The sequence below is a fragment of the Electrophorus electricus genome, chromosome 2 (assembly GCF_041902795.1).
Source record: "Electrophorus electricus isolate QZ-2024a chromosome 2, ASM4190279v1, whole genome shotgun sequence".
In the NCBI taxonomy this organism is placed as follows: domain Eukaryota; kingdom Metazoa; phylum Chordata; class Actinopteri; order Gymnotiformes; family Gymnotidae; genus Electrophorus; species Electrophorus electricus.
Genome location: NC_137498.1, coordinates 3,215,001 through 3,237,500, shown reverse-complemented (window position 1 = coordinate 3,237,500; position 22,500 = coordinate 3,215,001). Strand labels below are relative to the sequence as shown.

General features: G+C 48.0%; 2 protein-coding genes across 5 annotated transcripts in view; one reads left to right on the top strand and one right to left on the bottom strand.

The window, feature by feature from the left end:
• Positions 1-6,357, bottom strand: part of il20ra (interleukin 20 receptor, alpha) — an 8,126-nt gene extending 1,769 nt beyond the window's left edge. Inside the window, exons 1-6 of the mRNA XM_035528764.2 lie at positions 4,929-6,357; positions 3,821-3,956; positions 3,175-3,383; positions 1,971-2,146; positions 1,181-1,325; positions 318-457 (exon numbers count right to left, since the gene is read on the bottom strand). Coding sequence (XP_035384657.1) covers positions 318-457; positions 1,181-1,325; positions 1,971-2,146; positions 3,175-3,383; positions 3,821-3,956; positions 4,929-5,154 — 1,032 coding nt within the window. The 5' untranslated portion in view covers positions 5,155-6,357. The remainder of the gene's footprint in view (positions 1-317; positions 458-1,180; positions 1,326-1,970; positions 2,147-3,174; positions 3,384-3,820; positions 3,957-4,928) is intronic.
• Positions 6,358-10,303: 3,946 nt separating this feature from the next.
• med23 (mediator complex subunit 23) overlaps positions 10,304-22,500 on the top strand; it is a 23,097-nt gene continuing 10,900 nt past the window's right edge. For 2 of the 4 annotated variants that reach the window (XM_035528823.2, XM_035528821.2), the window contains exons 1-15: positions 10,304-10,474; positions 10,711-10,742; positions 10,922-11,009; positions 11,110-11,234; positions 11,643-11,754; positions 12,241-12,339; positions 12,498-12,599; positions 12,723-12,792; positions 13,056-13,168; positions 14,020-14,115; positions 14,737-14,754; positions 20,374-20,574; positions 20,703-20,846; positions 21,954-22,099; positions 22,349-22,500. The exon at positions 22,349-22,500 is cut by the window's right edge and continues 94 nt beyond it. In XM_035528823.2, coding sequence (XP_035384716.1) covers positions 10,424-10,474; positions 10,711-10,742; positions 10,922-11,009; positions 11,110-11,234; positions 11,643-11,754; positions 12,241-12,339; positions 12,498-12,599; positions 12,723-12,792; positions 13,056-13,168; positions 14,020-14,115; positions 14,737-14,754; positions 20,374-20,574; positions 20,703-20,846; positions 21,954-22,099; positions 22,349-22,500 — 1,549 coding nt within the window. In that variant the 5' untranslated portion in view covers positions 10,304-10,423. The remainder of the gene's footprint in view (positions 10,475-10,710; positions 10,743-10,921; positions 11,010-11,109; positions 11,235-11,642; positions 11,755-12,240; positions 12,340-12,497; positions 12,600-12,722; positions 12,793-13,055; positions 13,169-14,019; positions 14,116-14,736; positions 14,755-20,373; positions 20,575-20,702; positions 20,847-21,953; positions 22,100-22,348) is intronic. The other 2 variants (XM_035528824.2, XM_035528822.2) reach the window with 1 other exon arrangement.

Below are 22,500 nucleotides of genomic sequence, written 5' to 3'. Positions count from 1 at the left end.
GTTCCCTCTGTGTGTTTCTCTGCCACTATTGACATGTGTAAGTGAAAAACTGGTCCTGGATCAGACATTTGAAAGATGGGGCGTTCGTCTGTGGGTGTAGCCCTACCGAGGCCGATTACAGTTTTGCTCACAAAACACGACGTATGCTGTGACATCGTTGGTCCCTGTCCGGAAAGCATCTCGGACCTGGCGGACCGGGATCGTGGAAGAACGCCGAAGACAAATGTGGGTAGGATGAGATTTCGGGGGGAGAAAACCCCCTTTTGCATGGAGGCTGCTTATCTACAAGAGGGCAGGCTGTGTGGCGTGAGGCTCACCGTGCTCCGGGGGGGCTTCTCGGGTGGGCTGTGGATGTAGTAATAAACACACCCCCCGGCCACAGCCAGCACAAACAGGCAGATGGTGGCAGGGACGAGACCTCCCAGTATAACCACCAGCATGTGAGTGGTGAACGGATCTGGGGAAGAGAACAGCGCAGTTAGAGTGTGTGTGGGTGTGTGTGTGTGGTTATTTGTGTGTGTGTGTGTGTGTGTGGTTATTTGTGTGTGTGTGTGTGTGTGTGTTTGTGGTTATTTGTGTGTGTGTGTGTTTGTGGTTATTTGTGTGTGTGTGTGTTTGTGGTTATTTGTGTGTGTGTGTGTTTGTGGTTATTTGTGTGTGTGTTTGTGGTTATTTGTGTGTGTGTGTTTGTGGTTATTTGTGTGTGTGTGTTTGTGGTTATTTGTGTGTGTGTGTTTGTGGTTATTTGTGTGTGTGTGTATGTGTGTGTGTGTGTGTGTGTGTGTGTGGTTATTTGTTTGCGTGTGTATGTGTGTGTGTATGTGTGTGTGTATGTGTGTGTGTGTGTGTGTGTGTGTGTGTGTGTGTGTGTGTGTGTGTGTATGGTATATCGTACGCTCATTATCATCACTCATGGAACGGGGAGGCAGAGTCACTCATTCTCTTACTTTCTCATTTCAATCTCACCCAAACCTGCCACGCCGCTTCACAAAACCACAAATATGCCGGAGGGGAGGGAAAGAAAACCTTCTGTACCAGATCATAACGTTCCCGGAACTCAAAGCAACCGCGCGTGGTGCTCCGGTTCTAAATCTTAGCGAAAGAGAACGTAAAAGCGTTTGGGAGGTTCTCTCCCATCCGGTCGGGCGGTTTGCTCAGGGGCTGGGGTGGGGGGCCTCACCTCTGGGCGTGTGGACGCAGGCCGGGAGGGTCGGCTGGCTGTCCAGGTGGCGGGACAGAGAGTGCGTCTCCGCCGTCACGCAGACGCCCGTGTCGAAGTCCAGCGGCCCCAGGGTCAGGGAGCCGTTAGTCAGGAGGAAGAAGTGCTGAAAGAAAACAGTTCAGATGAGGAAGAGGGTCTGGTGAGCGCAGCGGGTTCCCAGTTAACAAAACGCCAAGGAAGTGACGATGAACACAAGGTTACTTCCTCAAAATCTGGAAAGTGTTCCAGACTAAAGGAAGTCAATAACGATGGATAACCTTTTTACAGTAGATAAATTAAACGCTTAGTGTAAAATTGCAGTCTTTTACAAAAAGTAATTCAAGTTATTATGTAAGTATTCATTCATTCATTTCCTTTATTTACAAATGCAGGAGACTAGCATAAATTGCAGTCTTTTTTTCACCCCATTGCCTGCTACATGTTGCCATGGCACCGAACACCACTTAGTAGTATTATTACTGTCACACCCAGATTTGTTTTTCCATTTCGAAATCAGAAGTGCTGATCTATCGTCAGGTTCCTCCCGCATTTTATTTGTTCCGTTCCCTAAAAACTGACCCTGGATCTGCACCTCGGCCCCGAGAAACATCATGCGAGCACCACCCGCGCCAGCTTTGTTAAATAACCCGAGAGAGGTGGCTAGCGTGACCCATGCTGTCGGTCTCTCTCTCTCTCTCCCTCTCTCTCTCCCTCCCTCCCTCCCTCCCTCCCTCTTTGTCTTTTTGAGTATCCGTAACCAGACACGCACCCTGTGCTTGCTCCTGTTGTTGTAGACGGACACGTTGTAGACCATGTGAGGGAAGACGGACCAGAGAGACTGACGTCCCCTCGTCCTCCCGCTCCTCCATCTGTACGGACCCTTGAGCAGCACCCGCAGGTAGTTTTCTCGCAGGGTTACCTCCATTTGAGGGGGGCCCAAGACCGCTGTGGAGGTGAGAAAAGCAAGAAAAAGGTGTGATCGCGCCCTTAAGAGGAATAAGTAGCACATACCACAGAGCGTAACACTGAATGAGACACACCACAGAGCGTAACACTGAATGAGACACACCACAGAGCGTAACACTGAATGAGACACACCACAGAGCGTAACACTGAATGAGACACACCACAGAGCGTAACACTGAATGAGACAATATTGGTCAACGTTTAGGTCATTTATGTCCGACAAAATAGAAAAAAAACTTTCCTGATTACATAATTAATATGATTAATGATTTACAGTAAATGTAGTGGTGTTAAATAAATCCTCTTACTGTAAAAATGACTGTTGTTTTAACATGAAATAGTAAGAATTGGAACGGCCTTAAAATCATGAACTGATTAAACAACAAGTTATCCCAACATTAATCTGTTTTTAGTTTGGTAACATTCAATAAACTAAAAAGTTTAAGACTCATGTATATATAATAAGAAATCATTTTTCTGACACTGTAATTCTAGGGGGTTGAATGTGGTTAACTTAAACTCCTGGTTTTACACCTCTGGTGGGTTTATTGATCTCAAGGGTCAAATTGCCTCCTGTAAATCTCCTGGCAACTGATGGTCAAGGTTCACGGCTGTGCTATAGCAAATGGTGTTTCATTTGTTTCCTTGAGTGATCACATGTTCATCTAGTCAGGAAAACTGTGCAAATAGAGCAATCATTGTAAAGTGTCCTTAATCCTGTCTAGATAAAGACACACCTTGGAGGAAAATAACTAATTGTTATTATTATCCTGCAGTACAAATGCAAAATGACAGACTTGTTGGAGACTGGGGTGAGACAATGTTGAGCCTGGGGTGAGACAGGGGTGAGACTGGGGTGAGATTGGGGTAGCTGACACCATGCACACAGAAAAAACTGGACACATGTAAAGTACAGCTAAAAGACAATTGTACTTAATGAAGTGACTCATCCACCCATCCATCCATCCATCCATCCACCCATCCATCCATCCTCAAACTGAACTCACTCTCAGACATGGGCCGGAACCTGCCATCGGTCTCAGTCCAGTCCGAGGAGCCGTTGGGCCCGCTGACCCTCACTCTGCCGTAGTAGGCCTCCTCCATGTCGTGGGTCTGCTCCGTCAGGTCACACTCCATCTGGGTGATATCGGTGCACTGCTCAACTGCATTCCAGACCACCTGCACGCTGCTGCCCACCTCCACTGCGTCTCCGTAGCTACGGCAACCACGCGGAAGGTCGAAAAAAGATACACAGCAAGGCACCAAAGATACACCACGTATCTGGCATACTTACTAAACGTATGTAGTCTAACAGAACCCACAGAACCCATTTATTAGACCCTCCATGAATTAAAGCCTTTTAAAAAAAAAGCTGAGCTCACTCTTCCAGCTGTAGCCCTCTAACGAACATACGTGCACCATGGCTTTGTCAAAAATGGCACCCCAAGCATTTTAATCCCCATGCCTTTGTAATCCTTGCCCACGCTCGCTTCTTCTCAGTTTGACTCGTCTGACTGGGGTTCTGTTGTACGAAAAATCCCTCTCTAGCGGTGTGGGAAAAACCCTCCCTGGAATGAAGCGCACGGGGGGCTTGGACCACGGACCGGGGCTCCGTGTCGAGCTCCTCGTGGGCTCTGGGGCCGTCACACTCACAGGGCATACTCGACGGTGTAGGTGGTGCTCTTGGATAGAGACCCCTGTGCTCGGGTCCAGCGCAGTCTGTTCCAGAGGTTCACAGAGTGAAAATGGACATCGCGTGGTCCCGCCACCACGGAACCTTCGGCCCACGCTGTAGGGGGTACAGACAGCCAGCAAAATAAAAGTCACTTAATTAAAAAATACATGGAGTTTCATGTAACACATTATTACTACTACTACTATTATTATTATTATTATTAAGACATTTCAAGTTACATGATAAAACCAGCAACAGAGCACTTTATGATTTACTTGTGTGTGTGTGTGTGTGTGTGTGTGTGTGTATATATATATATATATATATATATATATATATATATATATATATACACACACACACACACACACACACACAATCATCCCTTAGTTAATAATGGCCCAAGCAAATTCAATCAGAAACTTAAGGAAACGTTACATTATTACTTTCGTTTTAATTCGGGTACGTTTAAACGACTTCGAACCGATCGTCACAAAATGCTCGTATTACGGTAAAGGATTTCTGCTTTCATTCAGGGGAAGGATTTGAAAGAAGGACAGTGAAAAGTCGATATCTGAGAATCAGACGACACGTTTTTCGGAACACCGATTTGTCCAGACCGCGACCCGATGATCTTACGTCGGTTTCTTGCGTTTCTCCGGCTAAACGCTGTGCGAGGCAGTGAGAAATAAAACCGCAGTGATCTTAATTTCATTATGGATTTGATACGACATAAGAAAATAATGAGCTCTTTGGAATATTGGTTTTGTGGTCGAATTTGCGCAGGTGTATGTGTGTGTGTGTGTGTGTGTGTGTGTGTGTGTCTGAGAGAGAGAGTGAGAACACAGTTTTCACAGAACAGAACAGTTTTCACCATCGTCTTGTAAACACCTCTGGCGTGTGCTGGGATAATTAATCGATCATGTTAGTCGTTTGCAAAACGTGGCGCGTTTGTTTGAACCCCGGCCAAACAACCTACAGTTTAGCACACGCATGAGATGTAACTTTAAAGGCGATGCAGAAATGAAATGTGATTCAAGCGTGTATGCAAAAACCTACTATGATACTATGATTATATACACCGACCTGTAGGTGGTTGCAGAGCCAGCCAGAGAGCTGTCACCAAGAGGTTAGATATCATCGCTGGAGTGAAGGTCAGAAATCGGCGACATCCTGCCGTGCTGTCAGTCGATTCTCTCCGTGCTCCCGAAAAGAGAAAACGATAACCTTCTCGGTATATGGCGTTCACTTTCAGGAACGGAGAGGCTGTGGGGAGACGCGCTTTCTCTGGTGCCGCGTCAAAGGCGCACATCCGAAAGGCGCAATAGCTGCTTTACGCGTGGGCAGGCGCAAGGAGGAGCTTCTTTGCCTGAGACTTCAAAACGGGGAACCGTAGGGTTTTTTTTTCTTTTTTTAAAAAGAAATGAAGGTTTCACAACGTCAAGAGACGCTTGCACCTAAAAGAATTTTCCGTCCGCAAATTATGTCTGGTCCTGTAACGGATACACAAATGTCATTTGGAAACGGCTAAGGAAAGATTTGCGTCGCTGTAAAGAGTAGATTGTATGTCCTATAGAATAAGACAGAGAATACGAGGCACAAAAACTGTACGGATAAATAACGAAATATCAAAACCTTAGTGTTGCTTTAACGCACTATGCGGCACTTAGATGGAGGTAATGTGTAGTGGAAAAATGTGAATAAATACGTGGGATTGTGCAAGCATGCGGAGGTACAGGACTGCTGGGATGAGCAGGAATGCGGAGGGACAGGAATACTGGGATGCGTCGTACATCCTTGTTCTCTGTTTGGGGTCATGATTCACAGGACACGTCACAGAAAAATGAACAGCATGTGAAGCATGCACGTAAACATCCTGTCCCTCACCCCTTCATGCCCATTATTTTCCCTCTCAGAAAGCCGTGTTTCCACTTCACCGCTGCAAACAAGCAGCACGGTTATAGTGATCTTCGTCCTCAGTCATTCCCCACTGTACTTAATGTATTTGCACTGTAATGGTTTCTGATTCTGTCCCCAGCTGAAAGAGCCTTTGTTTCCCACGCTTTCGACGGTCCGTTAATTCTTTACAAATATTTAACCACGCTGCTTCCTCAAACTCGGACTTTTAAAGCCCACTCTGTCACGGTGACGAAGGAGCGTTTTTTCCCTTTCCCCAGAGGTTATCTTAAAAATGAACAAAAGAGAAGGCCTTTCCTGATAAGAGTAGCAAAAGCTCAGTTCAGCGTCAACATTTATTATCCTATGTGTGTCCAGACACAAAGTACGTATAAAACGGCTTAAACAGGTGATCCATGTCAAAAATCTCAGACTGTGAGGTAGCCGGTCGTAACACAACAATGGCTATCTTTGAACAAAAATAATTCGATTTTGTCTTTGTTGACATACAGGGACAACTTTTATATTTTCTGTTGGAAGTCATTCCAATTAAAAAGCTTTTACTGCGGTATGATGTGAAGTGTCAATTTTATCAAGGAACCGATAAACCCATCAGACTGATTGATTTTTATTGTATTCGTATACAGCCTTCGCTACGTAACGCTCAGCTAATGAATACAGCAAAAAAAAAAGCCCAACATCAGCCATTTTTACTGGTGTCTATTACAGAGTCTCAGAGTTAGAAGCTTGGCGATGAAGGTTCAGGACTCTGTATCGATCTTTAAATTCTCGGTGCTGGTTTGTCCGCACGGAGTATCTCTATGTCTGTTACTCGGCGTCAGGTGCCCAGTCTACCAACGCAGGAGCGAGAAGGAGAGAGAGAGAGAGCAAGCGAGCAGGGATGAGGTATCAGCTCAGAGCATGCTATCACCTCCTGAACTTTGTGCCTGCATTCAGTGGCACAAAGCGCAGAAAACAAAACCCCAGAAGTACTTAACATAAGCCTTGGGTGTACATCTATTAAACATAATAACTGAATCAGACACAGTCAAAAGACACATAAGACGAAACTGTGGGTCTCTGGTCTCTCAAGTTACAATATTATATGATCTATCTGCTACCTCGACACAGCATTGTGCTGGCCAACATAAAAATATGATATGATCATGGAATGTGAAAATATTCAAAACAACAAACTGATAACAAATTGAACTGGCGTTACCACAGTGACCACACCGTCTAGCTTTAGCCCTACATATAGGCCACGACTTATAGCGCTCTGAATGGGAGTTTATTTTGGACAACTGTATCAGACACCCAAATTGTGTATTTTCTTTACCTTTAAGTTGAAATTACTTAAGCAACATTCTCCAAAACAGAGATCTCAGCGGTACCTTCCCCAAATCACAGTGCCCTGCTTCAGTATATTGTTAATTAGGAGACATTAGATGGCTCGGTTGGATGAGATGGATAAGAATGAATGATAACTATCGACAATTTTAAACTAATAATGCGTGATGCATGCTTATATGAGGGGGTTAAAGAACATTTGAGCAGGCTATACCTTTCTAAAACAGGACAGACGACACCCACGCTTGAGAAACTAACGACTTCAAAGGAAACTTGTGAATGCGGAAACATACTCAATACTTGTGATGACATTAAAAAAACCATACAAAAGCACCAGCTCTGTCTGTCTTTGTTGTGTGTGTGTGTGTGTGTGTGTGTGTGTGTGTGTGTGTGTGTGTGTGAGAGAGAGAGAGAGAGAGAGAGGGAGAGAGAGGGAGAGAGAGCGAGAGAGAGAGAGAAAGAGAGAGAGCGAGAGAGAGAGAGAGCGAGAGAGAGAGAGCGAGAGAGAGAGAGAGAGAGAGAGGAGAGAGAGAGAGAGAGAGAGAGAGAGAGAGCGAGAGAGAGAGGGAGAGAGAGAGAGAGAAAGAACCTACCCATAAAACAAAATCCATTCAAATTCACACAGCAAATATATAAAAGAAAAATCCAACAATTATACAAAGCTCAAATCACAGATCTCTTGTTTTCATAAACCTTTAGCTATTAGGTGGAATTTGAATCGACGCGACCTGCAGACAAACCGTATAATACGGTAGACTGTATACATATAAAGTCTACGCATAACACACACAGGTAGAAAAAACACGCAGAAGGAGGGAAATATTGAAATGAATTGTTTTGGTTAAATTAATAAGTGACGTTTTAAATATTGACTTATCAGTGGGTTCCTCATCCTAAAAACTCAGATGCACTTTGCTTGCACAGCTGATAAAGGCCCTCTGTCTGAAACATCCTGTTTCTGTCTGTCTGTCTGTCTGTCTGTCTCTCTCTCTCTCTCTCTCTCTCTCTCACTAAAACATTCTGCACTCCGGACGGTCTCTTTTCCTTCAAACTTTGGTTCTTTACCAGACATTGCGGGGCTTGACGGTCCAGTGTAGGATCTGCACTCTTCTGGCCGGAGATCTCGGATGTTGTTCTGAAGTCGTTCTGCCGGTTTGGGGGGTTAGTGTTTTAGTGCTCCAGTTACCACGGGAACCACAGCTGCCTTCACCTTCCACATCTTTCCCAGCTCTTCTGTCAGCCCCGGGTGTTTCTGGAACTTTCCGTGTTCCTTGTTCACGTTGTTGGTGTCACTCGGGTTTGCTACAGCTGTCACAACGGCCCTTTTCTGATGCTTATCCACTGTCTGGTTGGTTAGCTGTTGCCATCTTATCTGGAAGTCCCACAGGATCGTAGCTCGGTCATTCCCAACACCTTCAGAGGTGTGTCCCACTTTGACCTTTGAACTTCCAGCACAGATGTTTCTGTACACCATATCAGCCACTTGGTTATGGAGTTCCCTGTACGCTCTGCCTGCTATCAGCCACATCCACTACCTGCCTGTGATACATACCATATAGGGGTTCTTCCTTCCATGATGGCTCCTGTTCCTCCTCGGGTTCCTGCTCGCTGAGGTTCTCACTAAGCGCTCCGTCCCTCGGGGCCGTCATCCCGGTGTACTCCTGGACTGTGGTTGTTTCATCCTGGATAGTGGCTCTGATGCTGGTCCCCTCCTCCCCCTTAGCGTTCAGTCTCAGAGTGCTGGATTTGGGATGAATTGTGAGAAGTTTCCTTGTCTTGATGCCAACAGGGTTTCTGATAACTGCCCGGATCTTGTTTTTCCCATTCAGCCGACTTCTCAGAAATGTCTCGGTCTTTGTACGGATTTGTCTGTAGCTGCTTTCCTTGTGGCCTCTTCCTGATTCCCATTTCCTTGTGGGATTCCGAGGTCTTTGGAGCTGCCCTCAACATCTGTTCAAGTTCAAGTTCAAGTTTGGTCATGTACACAGTCATACACGGTATAACTCACAGTGAAATGGTTTAAGTGCTCTGTCCAAACTGAGGAAAGAAACAGGGGTGCATAAAGAAATATATATATACAAAAATAGAAAAAATATATAACAATGTATGTACAGTATATGTATAATATGTCTATATACACAATGTACAATGTATATATGGATATATATGTATGTATACAAAGTACAATTCCAGTTTACAAATTTACAGATTTACAGTCACGTGGTGGTGGTGGTTCCCACAGTTTATCAGTTGCCCTGATTCAGGGCCCGAATGGCCTGTGGGAAGAAGCTCCTCTTGAGTCTCTCTGTCTTGGTCTTCAGGGAGCGAAAGCGCTTCCCTGACCTCAACAGAGAAGAGCCTGTTGTTGGGATGGGTGGGGTCCTTCACAATCCTCCTGACCTTGGTCTGGCACCGCTTGTAATAGATGCTCTGCAGGTCAGGAAGTTCCCTATGAGTGATGCACTCTGCTGAACGTACCACCCTCTGAAGTGCTTGTCTGTCATGCTTGGTGCTGTTCCCAAACCAGACTGTGATGTTCCCCATGAGGATGCTCTCGATAGTGCAGGTGTAGAAGTTCCGCAGTACCTTGGAGGGCAGTCTGAAGTCTCTTAGGCGTCTGAGGTGGTAAAGACGCTGACGAGCCTTCTTTGTCAGAGAGTTGGTGTGGTGGGACCAGGACAGGTCCTGCGAGATCTGAACACCAAGGTACCTGAAATTATCTACTCTCTCCACCGTGGTTCCACTGATCCTCACAGGTTGGTAGTGCCGCTCCTGCTTCTTGCTGCAGTCCACAATCAGATCCTTTGTCTTGCTGATGTTTAGGAGAAGATTATTTCCCTGTTATGTTATTTTACGTTTGTATCATCATTTTGTTTTTTTGTGTTCTGCTCAAGTATCGAGCCACATGCCTACTCGCCTGTCGTTTGGATGGGAACTTTCTGAGGGCACTACAGGGACAGGACTGTCCGGCCGTTGGTGTTACTGGCAGGTTCATTTGTGCTGCCAGGCACGCATGATCTGCAGTTACTGGACCATGTACGCGAGACCCTTTCTTGGACCTCTGTTGGTGTAAAAAGCGTTTTGGTTTTTTTTACGAACTATGTGTGCACAACGAGGCTAGCCGAGTATCCTCAATCAAGCGTCTGCCACTAAGGCTCCGGAACCATCGTTTCAAACCAGTGTTTAATCACGGGTTGTTTTGAAAGGAGTTTCAACTTCCGGTGTAGGGGGCGGGTGACGACTGTTGCTGTATGCTTGACACAAATAGGGATTTGAAAAAATAAACACTCAAATGCCATTTTTTACAACACCGTTTCGATTCGAAGCATCAAGCCATGGCGTTACCGATGGAAACTCAGCTTCAGAGCATATTCGAGGATGTGGTGGTACGCGTTCGATTTTGTTTGAACTCTTCAAACCGCGTTAGCTGTTGTTTAGCAGCTAAGCTAACGAGCTAGCGTCAGCGACGTGATGCGGCTGTTTGTCAATGTCTGTGGCCAAAGAAACCCGGCTTTTTAAGCCCTTTGCTAAAATCACGAACACTAGCCAGCCAGTGCTGTAACGTAGGGTCGTTATAGCCGATAGTTTCATGTGTTTCTTGTGTTTCTTTTTGCTTGGTTAGAAAACGGAAGTCATCGAGGAGGCGTTCGCTGGGTGAGTTGTGAAGAAGCCTAAATGGGGTCGCTGGTCGTCTAATGGGTGTAGGGCTGTTTTTAACACAACAGTGCGTAGATAGCGGCAGTGGGATTAATGAGTGGTGATAAAAGTCTTTTCTGGAGGCGTGGAGTGGATGCGGCGAGCTCGGTGCTGCTTTAACGGGTGTCAACACGCAGGATGTTCATGGACACGCCAGAAGATGAAAGGACCAAACTGGTCAGCTGCCTGGGAGCCTTTCGGCAGTACTGGGGCACTCTTCCTCAGGTGTGTGTGTGTGTAGAGACACAAGGCACTTTAATACATGTTTGAGAATGACAAACCCCACAGCAGATAATCATCTGGGCCTATGCAACTCTCTCTCTAGGAGTCCCATGAGCAGTGTGTGCAGTGGACTGTGAGATTCATTCATGGCCAACACAGTCCCAAACGCATCTCCTTCCTCTACGACTGTTTGGCCGTGGCAGTGGAGACCAACCTGCTGCCCCCGAGGTGCCCACACCTCCACCTGCCCCTGACGCGTGCACTCACACCTCCACCTGCCCCTGACGCGTGCACTCACACCTCCACCTGCCCCTGACGCGTGCACTCATACCTCCACCTGCCCCTGACGCGTGCACTCACACCTCCACCTGCCCCTGACGCGTGCACTCACACCTCCACCTGCCCCTGACGCGTGCACTCACACCTCCACCTGCCCCTGACGCGTGCACTCACACCTCCACCTGCCCCTGACGCGTGCACTCACACCTCCACCTGCCCCTGACGCGTGCACTCACACCTCCACCTGCCCCTGACGCGTGCACTCACACGGGTGTGTGTGTGTGTGTGTGTGTGTGTGTGTGTGTGTGTGTGTGTGTGTGTGTGTGTGTGTGCGCGTGTGCGTGCGTGAGCCTGCAGGATGGTGTGCCAGGCTCTGATCAGCTCTGAGGCTCTGGAATGGGAGTGCACGCAGCTCTGGGCTTTGACCTTCAGACTCATCCGTAAGATTATTGGTGGAGTGGATTACAAGGTATATTACAACAGCACCATTTTACGTCTCCCGGTCATCTTCTCTGGGCCTTCATCTGGATTGTGCTCCACTTGCCATAGAGCTGCAACCGTTACCCGTGGATTAGAGAGAGAAAAAGTCCATCGTTGTTCTGTTTAGTAAATGTTGTTTACTAAAAGGTGTATTTAATAATCCGTTAACCACATTTTTGTGGCATTATATCTTGAGTTTAAAGTGAGCTAAATCAATTTGAAGTGTATTTTCTTGAAAGATGCCATAGAGCCTCTCACACACACAGACTCACACAAACTAGAGAGCTGCAAGGAATGGGGTTAGCGATAACGTGAAGGTATGGGGACAAAATAAAAATATTTCTGCAGTGATAACAAGACCAGGGATAAGCATTGTGCCCGCAGGAGTCATAATGTCCGTTATCGCCACGGTAACAGTGTGAGGATTTCCCTGTAATGATTCCATGCTTCCTGTGTTTCGTGTGCGCTGGTACAGGGTGTGAGAGACCTGCTGAAGGCCATGCTGGACAAGGTGCAAACCATCCCCCACCTGGTCAGTTCAGCCATTGTCCAGCATCTGCTGCCCGCACGAGAGGTAAGGGACCCTCCGGCCGCCCCGGCCTGGATTGACCTGGATTGAGCTGCTCCTTACGCTGATGTGGGTCGGGAAGTACCGGAATATTCCTGACGAATCGGTTTGGGAGTGTCGGGGATTAGACCAGGATAACGTGGGTATGTTTTGGTTCTGCCAAGGTGGTGGAGTACATCCTGGACAGGAATGCCTGTCTCCTGCCTGCCTACTTTGCTGTGAACGAAATCCGGAAGCTCTACCCTGAGGGACAGCTATCGCACTGGGTATAGTTACACCCCTCACACACACACAAACACACGCGACGTGTTCATGTACACCCAGCTAGCGTTTACAGCCAGGATAGTGTAAAAGTGTTCTGCTGAGTCTCTCTGTTGGCGCTCCTTCAGCTGTTGGGCAGTCTGATCTCGGACTTTGTGGACAGCTTCCGTCCCACTGCCAGGCTCAACTCCATCTGTGGTGAGTGCGGGCAGACACCCCTCCCGATCTCCTGAACCTTCCGTGTGTAGCGCGTCCGAGCGAAGCGTTTAGGCCTCGCGTGGGACAGGCCATGCTAAAGATAACAGGCTTGTGTTTGGATACACTCTGTGTGTGTGTGTGTGTGTGTGTGTGGGGAATGGATCACGGCACTGTGTTTAAAAGTATATCTGTGTTTGTGATTTTAGTTGAATGGGTCACACTTGAAGGTTGTATCTATGTGTGCGTGTGTGTGTGTCGGTCAGGTCGCTGTAGTCTCCTGCCTGTGGTGAATAACTCTGGTGCCATCTGTAACTCATGGAAGCTAGATCCTACAACCCTGCGTTTTCCTCTGAAGGGCATGCTACCCTATGATAAGGTAGCCCCCCACACACACACTGCAAGGTGCAAGGAATGAGAGTAACGTTAACGTGAAGGTATGGGGACAAAATCAAAGTATTTTCCTGCAGTAACAACAGGACTGGGGTGTGTTCGGTAACGTCTGTCATCACTGCGTTAACAAGGTGAGAACTTCCATGTGGTTCAACTCCAAAACGTTCTCAGCTTGATCAGTCTGGTGTTCATCAGAAAAAATTGCTGATTACATTTAGAAACAAACCAAAAAAAGATTATTACAGGTTATTAACTAATTAAAGTGTACGAACCAACTGTCTGGCACTGGGCGGTAGACTTTAGTCTGCCGGAGGTTGGGTTGACTGTGGCAGTCTAGCGTGGTCCTCGCTTTCATGGGTCGGTTGAAAGTGAGAGAATTCGAACGCATCTCTTGCTCAGTACCAAGTCAGGCAAATTGAGAAATGGCGTCTAATGACGAGGGTTGATATAATTCAAAATATTACAAATACATGTATGTCTGCCCATGTCATATGATTGAAAATACTACTGTAGCTATAATTGTCATAAAATGAAAAGCCAAAGGTAAAAACGAACATGTACAATAAAGGAGAAGTGAATACTGTTAAGAGATGTTGAACTGGGGTAAAGTAGATAAGGGTAAGGTAGATAGAGGGGGCTGAGCTAGGTAACTCGGTACGGGGGGAGCAGTTAGTGTACATGTACCGCAGACCTACCTTTGTTAGCGACACTGCTTACCAGTTATCGTCGTAAATCTGCAGCCGCTTTGAGATTTTTCTTATTTTTTGGCTGAGGTAGAAGTTCCTCTCGGTCGGCGAGGATGCACACACCTGACAGTGAAGTCTTTCTCGTCTACAGGACCTGTTCGAGCCCCAGACGGGCCTGCTGAGATATGTGCTGGAACAGCCCTACTCCAGAGACATGGTCTGTAACATGCTCGGCCTCAACAAACAGGTACTCCTCTCTGTCTTCTTCTCACCCAATCCCTCCATCAACCCCCCCCCCCCATCTGCTCATTCTTTCATCCTCTACCACTGTTTTCTCGGAGGATCTATAGTGGAGTCAGATATGTTGGAGAGGTAGTAGAAGGGGTGGGGTGGGGGCCTAAATGAATCAGAACGCAGTAGGTCATGTGTTCTGCGGGTCTGGTGGTACACCAGCCATACAGGTGACGGCAGTATAATGACAGTGGTTATGCGTTGCTTTGTTATTTCTGCAAGGCCAAACTCCAGTATACTCCCTGCCACGCCAGTGCACTTCCAAACCACCTCCTCCGCTTGCCTGCTAAACTCTCTCTGGGTGGGGGTGGGCGGGGCCCTCTCACTGTCTGTCTGTCCTTTTCGGCCAATGGCATGCCTTTTTGCTCTGCTGTCTCAGGGAGTATAGCCCCGCCTGTCTCTCTGACTCATGTCCGTTTTTTTTTAGGGGTGGGCGGGAGGGGGTGTGGTTTTGGCTTGATTGACGGGGGGTACTTGGAGCTGGCCTCCTAGTCACTGTATTTGTCTTCTTTTTTTTCTTCCTTTATTTTTGTTCTGTCCTGTCTTACCCCGCCCACCTTGCGCCAATGCTCTCTAGACCCTGAACATTGCTCAGGTATGTTCACAATCTTACTGTTGTACTGTGACTAACCAGACTCTGGAAGCTTCTCCATAGTCAGACAAACTGATTCCATCTAATTACGCCAAAATCCCCCCCCCACCCCCACACACACACGCGTGCACCACACATGCTTAAACCAGCCTGCCGAGAGCAGACCATATCAGGACGCTTATTCTGACCCCAACGCCTCCCCAGCCGACTCCTTTAGGACAGCCGGCCCTTCACTCACTAGTTGTAAACTGAAGCTCTATGCTAATTAAGGCCTCGTTTGCACTCTGTTTGCTGGATGTTTCTTTTTACCAAAATGTCAAGTCTAATTCTGACAGTCATTGGCTAGGAGTTATTTTTTTAGTTGGACCAAAAACGGCATTTGCATGATCGTTAGAGTGATTGTCCTGGAAGAAAGGTGAAACACAAATCAAATCAAATTTTTAATATAGCTCTTTTTTAATGGGGCTTTTTCACTAAGCAGATTTACAAATATCTGGGTCCCAGCCCCCAGTGAGTAAGCCAATATCGACTATAGCACGGAAACTTGCACGAGGAAGAAACCGCGATAGGAACCAAGACTCGGTTCAGCAATAAGCAACAGGACAAGTAAGGAGAAAGACCAACTTATCGGCAGGAAGTGGTTGACTTGGAATAGTGTTGACGGCTGCTGTATAAGCCAGTCCTGTGGGCGGGAACCCAGTTACCTGCCCCAGTTTATAAGGGCCTGTCCCAGTCCTTTTGCATTCTCTTGAATTGGATGTGTTGGTGCTGACCCGGCTCCGCCCAGTTAAGGTCATGCTAGCACTGACAGCCTTGTTCTCTTTCAAGCATTCGTTTTGGTATCTCTCTACAGATGCGCTCTGTACCCAGAAGCCTCTATTTCAATACTCTAGCGCTTACTAGCTGGTAGCCAAGATGTGGGTGTCGATGAGGAGCCAGCCTTTCTCCATATCTAATGAGAGATGCAGAGTTCAGCTGTATCCAAACGGTAGATCCATTTGGCTACGTTGTTCCCAAACAGTAGCAAGTTAACCGTTTGTTGGCTAGCATCTCGAAAAAGTCACATCGTTCCGTGGCTACGGCTGTGGGAGCCCGCAGGATGCCGTCTACGTTCATGGATTTCCAGGCTGAATCCGAGGAGTAGATGACGTCTGAGCCAGACCCCAACTGTCAGGATGGGATCTGTGTCGGGCTGGATTTGTACCTTCGGCTGCAGGGGTGTCAAGCGGTTCCGGTGTTGGGCTGGGCGATGGGCATTATGATGGTGCAGGAGTGAACTTGCTGTCCGCCTCTGTCACAAGAAGGTTCGATTCCAGAATGCTGTGGTGGACCTCAAGGGTCTGCTTGTTCCCCTGAGACGCCCAAGCAGTAACGTTGTAAGGAGAAGAGAAAAGAGGGTGAAACCTGCAGATGTGTCTTCCCAGGAAAGTTTAGATCTCGCGCTCTGTTGTCCTCTCGTTTCTTCTTGAGGTGTTTTCTGGCTCCAAAAATAGGGAGGAGGCTTAAGACCTACCCTGGATCTGTGCGCTCACAAAAGTCTAGCTGCAGAAAACTCGCATGTAAAATGCTAACAGAGGCAGCTGGTCAGTGTTTCCTATGACAAGCTGATGGATTTACTTCTGTCGACTTACTAGATGCATATTTTCATGTCTCCATTTACCATTCCTGAGATTCGCCTCTCGAGATGCGATCTATGAATATTTTGTTCTCCCATTCGGTTTTTCGCTGAGCCCTTGAGTGAAGTGTAGTGTGTAGTGAAGTGTGCTGAAATGTCCATTCAAAGGACTGAGTCTGGACACGGTTTCTTTCAGTTTTTCTGTGGAAAGGGTCAATGTTTTTGAGATGGGGAATTGCATCACTTTCAGACTGCATCTCAAGTTCCTGGGGTCAATGGGATCGGCTTTGGTCACTGGTCTGTTCAGCTGCTGATACATACGGGATTTTCCAGGATAGGGGCCTTCCTCAGGTGGGACCAGTCACATCCATACCGCCATCCAGGTTTTGTCGCTTGTGTGTCCATACTGCAGCAGTGGAAACGGGCAGTTTTTCCACCTGTAGATGCAAGGACATGTAGGTGTATGTCAACCAGCATGTTTCAAACCATGTAACAAAACCATGTTTCTACCTTGTTTAGAAGACAAAACTGAAAGGTCACACTCTGGCCAGCCAACTGACATAGGATTGCGGATTGTCAAAAAAGGTCTCAGACAACAGGCTACAAGACAGGCGAGCTGTAAAGGCTTTCATGAGAACAACCCTCATCAGAAAAACTGGCATGTTCGACTCTTTTTGCACCAGTGTAGGAGGAGTTCATCATAATGATGAATGTTCTTCCTCTTCATTTGTGGTCGACTAGGTGCTTCTAAAGTTCTTCACTGTCGACTCGGTACAAGTTCTTGAAATTACCACAACAGGCACCATCCTGGTGAAGGAAATGGTTCCATTGGGTACATCCCTCTTAAGGTGGGGTGTGCCCAACACAGACTGGGTGGTGAATGGGGGTTGGAGCTTATGCCTGCAGTGTGCCCACATAAATGACCTGGGGCACCTCGTGGTTTTCTTAGCGCTGAAACATTTTCTTCCTCTCCTGGAGGGCCATCACATTCTTGCCTGAAAGGACGATGACACAAGGTTGATGCCTAACCAGGTCTGGGACATGGTGAAGATCAGTGATCATAGATCGGCGTTCTTCCCCTGTTCTTTTCTCTGAATGACCAGGAAACGTCAAAAGGGGCGTGGATGCACTTGGGCATCAGTTTCTACCACTAGCCCTGGTCTCTACGACTCTGGCCAGAGTGGGAGAAGGGCTATTGATTATTCTGATCGAATCAAATTGGCTGGCGAAGCACTAGATAGTGGAGATCTGGTGCGCGGAGAGCCGTGAACTCATGAGAGGTCCAGCCTAACTACAGCTGCACTCACGGATAATGTAGTTATTGTTCAAAGTGCTAGGCCCTCCTCTACTAGGGCCCTTTGTGGACCTGAGTGTTTGAGAAGTGGTGTGCGAAATGATTCCGTTTCCTCGTTTGGTCCGGTGATTTGGTTGGTCTTGGAGGAACCTTTAGAGATGGGCAAAGCCTTGTCCACGATTAAACCGTTAAAGTGTACTTGGCTGCCACGTCACCCTGTCATGTGGGCCTCTGGCACAATGATGACTCGTATGTCTCTGCTCCGGGTCCAAAAAACTCGCACCGTCACGGTACCTCTCGTTGGGGTTGGGGGCGCCGTCATACGGTCCCTTTGAGCCCTTTCGGAACGTGGAACTCAAGATGGTGTCACTGAAGAGGTCCTCGTGCCTGGATCAGGTGGTCGTGTTGAAATCTAACCCCACTTTTGTTCCATAGACCTTTGACTCATCAGAGGCCTGCCTTCCCTTTGCGCTGACAGCTTTCTGTCCCCCACTGATTACCTCTGCAGAGCAGGAAGAGTTCCATATCCTGTATCCCATATCCACATGCATCTATGTCCCATAAACAGGATGGCGGGATTTTGGAAGACTGATCAGCTGTTTGTGTCCTGGGGGCGAAACCTCACACTGGTATTCCTAAGCGGTCACCCACCCACGGGGTATCGGGGGGCAGTAGCCACGGCTTGTGCCAGGAAGGCCATCTGGCCCCTGCCTGCCCATAGGGGATGGATGTTTACAAGGGCTTATAGGGCGGATGTCCCTGCACGTTCTCAGGCGCATGCTATGCTGAGTGCGGGCGTGTCCCATGGGCAGACACTGTCCCCAGACGATGGGTGGGTTGGCTCGGGCTGTGTGGCTGGGCTGCCCTCATTGTGCGAAGCGAGCCAGAGGTGTGCTCGTTTTGAATGACCATTGTGATGAAGATGATGATCATTAAACGTGGAGGAAGGGTGCCTCTTCCGCGATGCGGACATCTAGCCTGACCGCTAGCAGGGTCGTATTGAAATGGGGGCTTCTGGGTAGTGGGGTGTGCCCATAGTGAGAGACCTCACTTATGCTGTTGGAGAACCAGCGCTGTGAGCTAAAGTTGCCAGCGGAAGTTCCGTCTTTGCTCATAAGGCAACAATTTGGACCTGAGAATGAAGACTGTGTTTAGTTAGCCCTGGCCAACGTGCTTGTGTGCGTGTGTGTGTGTGTGTTTGTAAAACCCCAAAGCCTCTCTACCCATGTTGCTATCCCTTTTTGTGCTGCTAACGGGGAGGTTTGGATCTAGATGGCCCATTTCTCTCCGCACCGCGATTAGACCTGGGCCATGACGTCCCGTTTCGTCCTGCGTCGTCCTGAACACTGGTTGGCTCCTTGTCGCTAGTCGTCACACAGCTCTGTCCACCTGCAGACCAGGAACTTGCGGCTTCCGTATTGGTTGCCCTTAGCAACAAGAGTCCAGAAGTACCAGTTCACAAAGGAAAAGTCCCTTTTCTATGCTGAGACCTACACAACTTGTTTACACCTGGTAGTTTAGATCCCAAGAAATCTCCAGCTATTGAAATGAAAATCAATCAGATAATTTGCCACACTGACTGCAGACTTAAAATGCTGTACAACTCCACTGTGATGTAATACCCCTTCCCAAACACATCAGCCAATGGCATGTCCTGCAACGTCACTGCAACCAATCCCTGCGTGCCACCTCAGACGGGAAGCTTCAGTGTATCCGAAGGGAGAAGAGGGTTAGCCTCAGAGCTGGCTTTCACGACACACGTGAAACCAGGTCTCAACTGGGGGATTCGGTTTTAGTTTGGGAATAGACTTAATCTGGATCTGAAAATACCTTAAAATAAAAATAAAAGTGTAGTGTCTTATCCCCATAGTGGCTTCAAGTCCATGCTATGTTTAATGTTTACCACTAGGTGGCAGTAAGTGGCTCTGACCACACAAACCTCCCAGATTGGGGTTAAACAGGAGAACTTCAAAGACTTCTGATATGTTGCAGCTTCCCCCCTGAAATCAGGGCTTCTGTGTGCATCCGTGCTGCCGTCTTGCCCTGCTGCTGCGTGTGCGTGCCGTGCCGTGCCGTGAGCAGACTGGCGCTTTCCCATCCGTGCGTGGCTGTGTTGTGGCGTGTGTATCCCGCACTCTTGCTCCTAAAAGCAGGCCTGTCTGTTCTTTCTTATTCACGAGGACGCCAACCCGTGACCCACGTCGTTGGCTGTCCGTCTACCGGAGACCTTTAGCAATCGTTAATGCTTCGTTAAACAGCTGTGAGTGGAGTCGTGTCTGTGACGCTGCATGTAGCCTAGCTGCAAGCGCGAGTTGCTGGTGTACGCAAGAATTGAGGTAGTTTTGTTGACGTTAGTGAGGAGCACCCATGAACCAAGGGCCATGGGAGAGACAGACAGACGCGCTCCTCCTGTTTCTTAGCAGCTGTAGCCATTTTAGTTTAAAGTGTTAAAAGAGCACCTCACCATGAGGGTCTGTCCTGAGGTATTAAAAAATTGCAATCTAGGATGTTTGTGCTGGAATATGTGCTCTGTCTGGAGATGGGACATTGTCCATGCATAAGTGCATCTGTGTTTGGCTCTCTCTCTCCCTTTCTCCCTCCCCTCTTTTTGCGTGTGTGTGTGTGTATGTGGGGGTGTGTCTGGCCCTGCGGGGGGTGGGTGGGTGGGTGTGTGTGTGTGTGTGCGGCTGTGGGGGTGGGGTTGGCGGTTTAGCACAAGCAGCGATGTCCTGTGTTGGAGGAGCAACTGGTGGACCTGGTGGTGTACGCAATGGAGCGCTCTGAGACAGAGGAGCAGTTTGATGACGGCGGCACCAGCCAGTTGCTATGGCAACACCTCTCCAGCCAGCTTATCTTCTTCGTCCTCTTCCAGTTCGCCAGCTTCCCGCACATGGTGCTCTCCCTGCATCAGAAGGTACACACGCGCTCATGTGTGCTTATACAGAAATGCATGTTTTCATCACTGGGTCGCCATTACACAAAAACATCACCCACGCACCTATGCACAGAACCAGACCGTAGAGTGATTTTCTCTCTCTCTAGCTGGCTGGGCGGGGTCTGATTAAAGGGAGGGACCACCTGATGTGGGTGCTGCTCCAGTTCATTTCCGGAAGCATCCAGAAGAACGCTCTTGCTGACTTCCTTCCCGTCATGAAGCTGTTCGACTTGCTGTACCCAGAGAAAGAGGTACCAGAACGTCCCGATATTCCTGCCCCATACACCCGTCGCCCCAACCTTGCCCCATACGCAGCACCCCAGTCCTGCCCCACACACCACACGTTTGCTTGTGTAAGTATCTGTGTGAAAGGTGAACTGATGTGATTGCTGCGTTTATGGGGGGGCTCCTACTTTGGGGGGGCACGGCTGTGACTCCGAGGTTTTAAGAGCGAAAGAAAAGGAGTAAAAGTAAACAAATGATGCCTCCAAACGATGGAGGTGATATTGTTCACCCTTTAGCTAAAATACCCAAACCACCTGCATAATATTGTCGACTCCACACAACCTGTGAAGGTGTCCCGTAGTACGGGGACTCCACAAGACCTGTGTAGGTGCCCTGGGGTACGGAGACTCCACAAGACCTGTGTAGGTGCCCTGGGGTACGGAGACTCCACAAGACCTGTGAAGGTCTCTATCCCACTGAAAGAATCCTCTGGCATTAGGGAATACCACTCCCATGGAGGACTGTGCTCTGTCCGCCACAGCGTTTATGTAGACGGTACACGTCAAAGTAACATCAACATGAATACCAGGACCCCAGGTTCCAACACGTCAAGAACGGACTTTCTGCCTAATGTGTCCCACCCTTGACAGGTGCCATTGTAACCAGGTAATCGGTGTTATTCACTTCAACCGTCAGTGCTCTTAATGTCACGGCTGATATGTGAGCTTTCATTGGGAGGCTTTGGTGAAAATTTCTATCTTAAAATGTTTCTTGCTTTTTCTTTTTTTCCCCTCTTGACAATGAAAACTGAATAATTTGTCCCTAACAGCCCTTTTTTGAATGCACCGCGAACGATGAAAGAGTGGCGCCTGACGTCGATGTGCCGTGTGTCGGCCCCAACCTGTTCAAAGTGTTCGAGAGCTGATTGTGTCTCGCTCTTTCTTTAAATGTATTTGAAATATCAAATATATTTCAAACGTGATTGTTCACACAGTGGTGTTTATAGTTGTTACTCCTGCATAGTTTTGGTACCCGTGGTAATGGTGATTTTGTGATTTGGAGAGTTGTTTTAATCATGCGCACGCTCTCTCTTTCTGCCTGTCTCTCTCTGTCTCTCGCTCTCCTCTCTCCAGTGTATTCCGGTTCCGGATATCAACAAGCCGCAGTCCACTCACGCTTTCGCCATGACCTGTATCTGGATCCACCTGAACCGTAAAGCTCAGAGCGACAACTCCAAACTGCAGATCCCCATTCCACACTCGCTCAAACTGCACCATGAGTAAGAGCGTAGCACAGAACACACACACACACACACACACACACACAACCCCAATTCAGTTCCTGCAGTGTGTTTGTGTAACTCCGAGATTACCTCACATTAGGGCTGTGTAGCAGTCTTTTGTCCAGCAGGTGGTGCCAGTAAGGTGTTTTTCCGAAGCCCAGCAGAAGGCAAGACGGAGAAACAATTTTCTGGCCTGTGAACATGACTGGCTGTGTTTAAAGACAGCATTTCGTGTGTGTTTGTCAGGTTCCTGCAGCAAAGCCTGCGGAGTAAGAGCCTGCCGATGACGGACTACAAGATTGCGCTGCTGTGCAACGCCTACTCCACGAACTCAGAGTGCTTCACCCTGCCCATGGGCGTGCTGGTGGAGACCATCTACGGCAACGGCACCGCCCGCA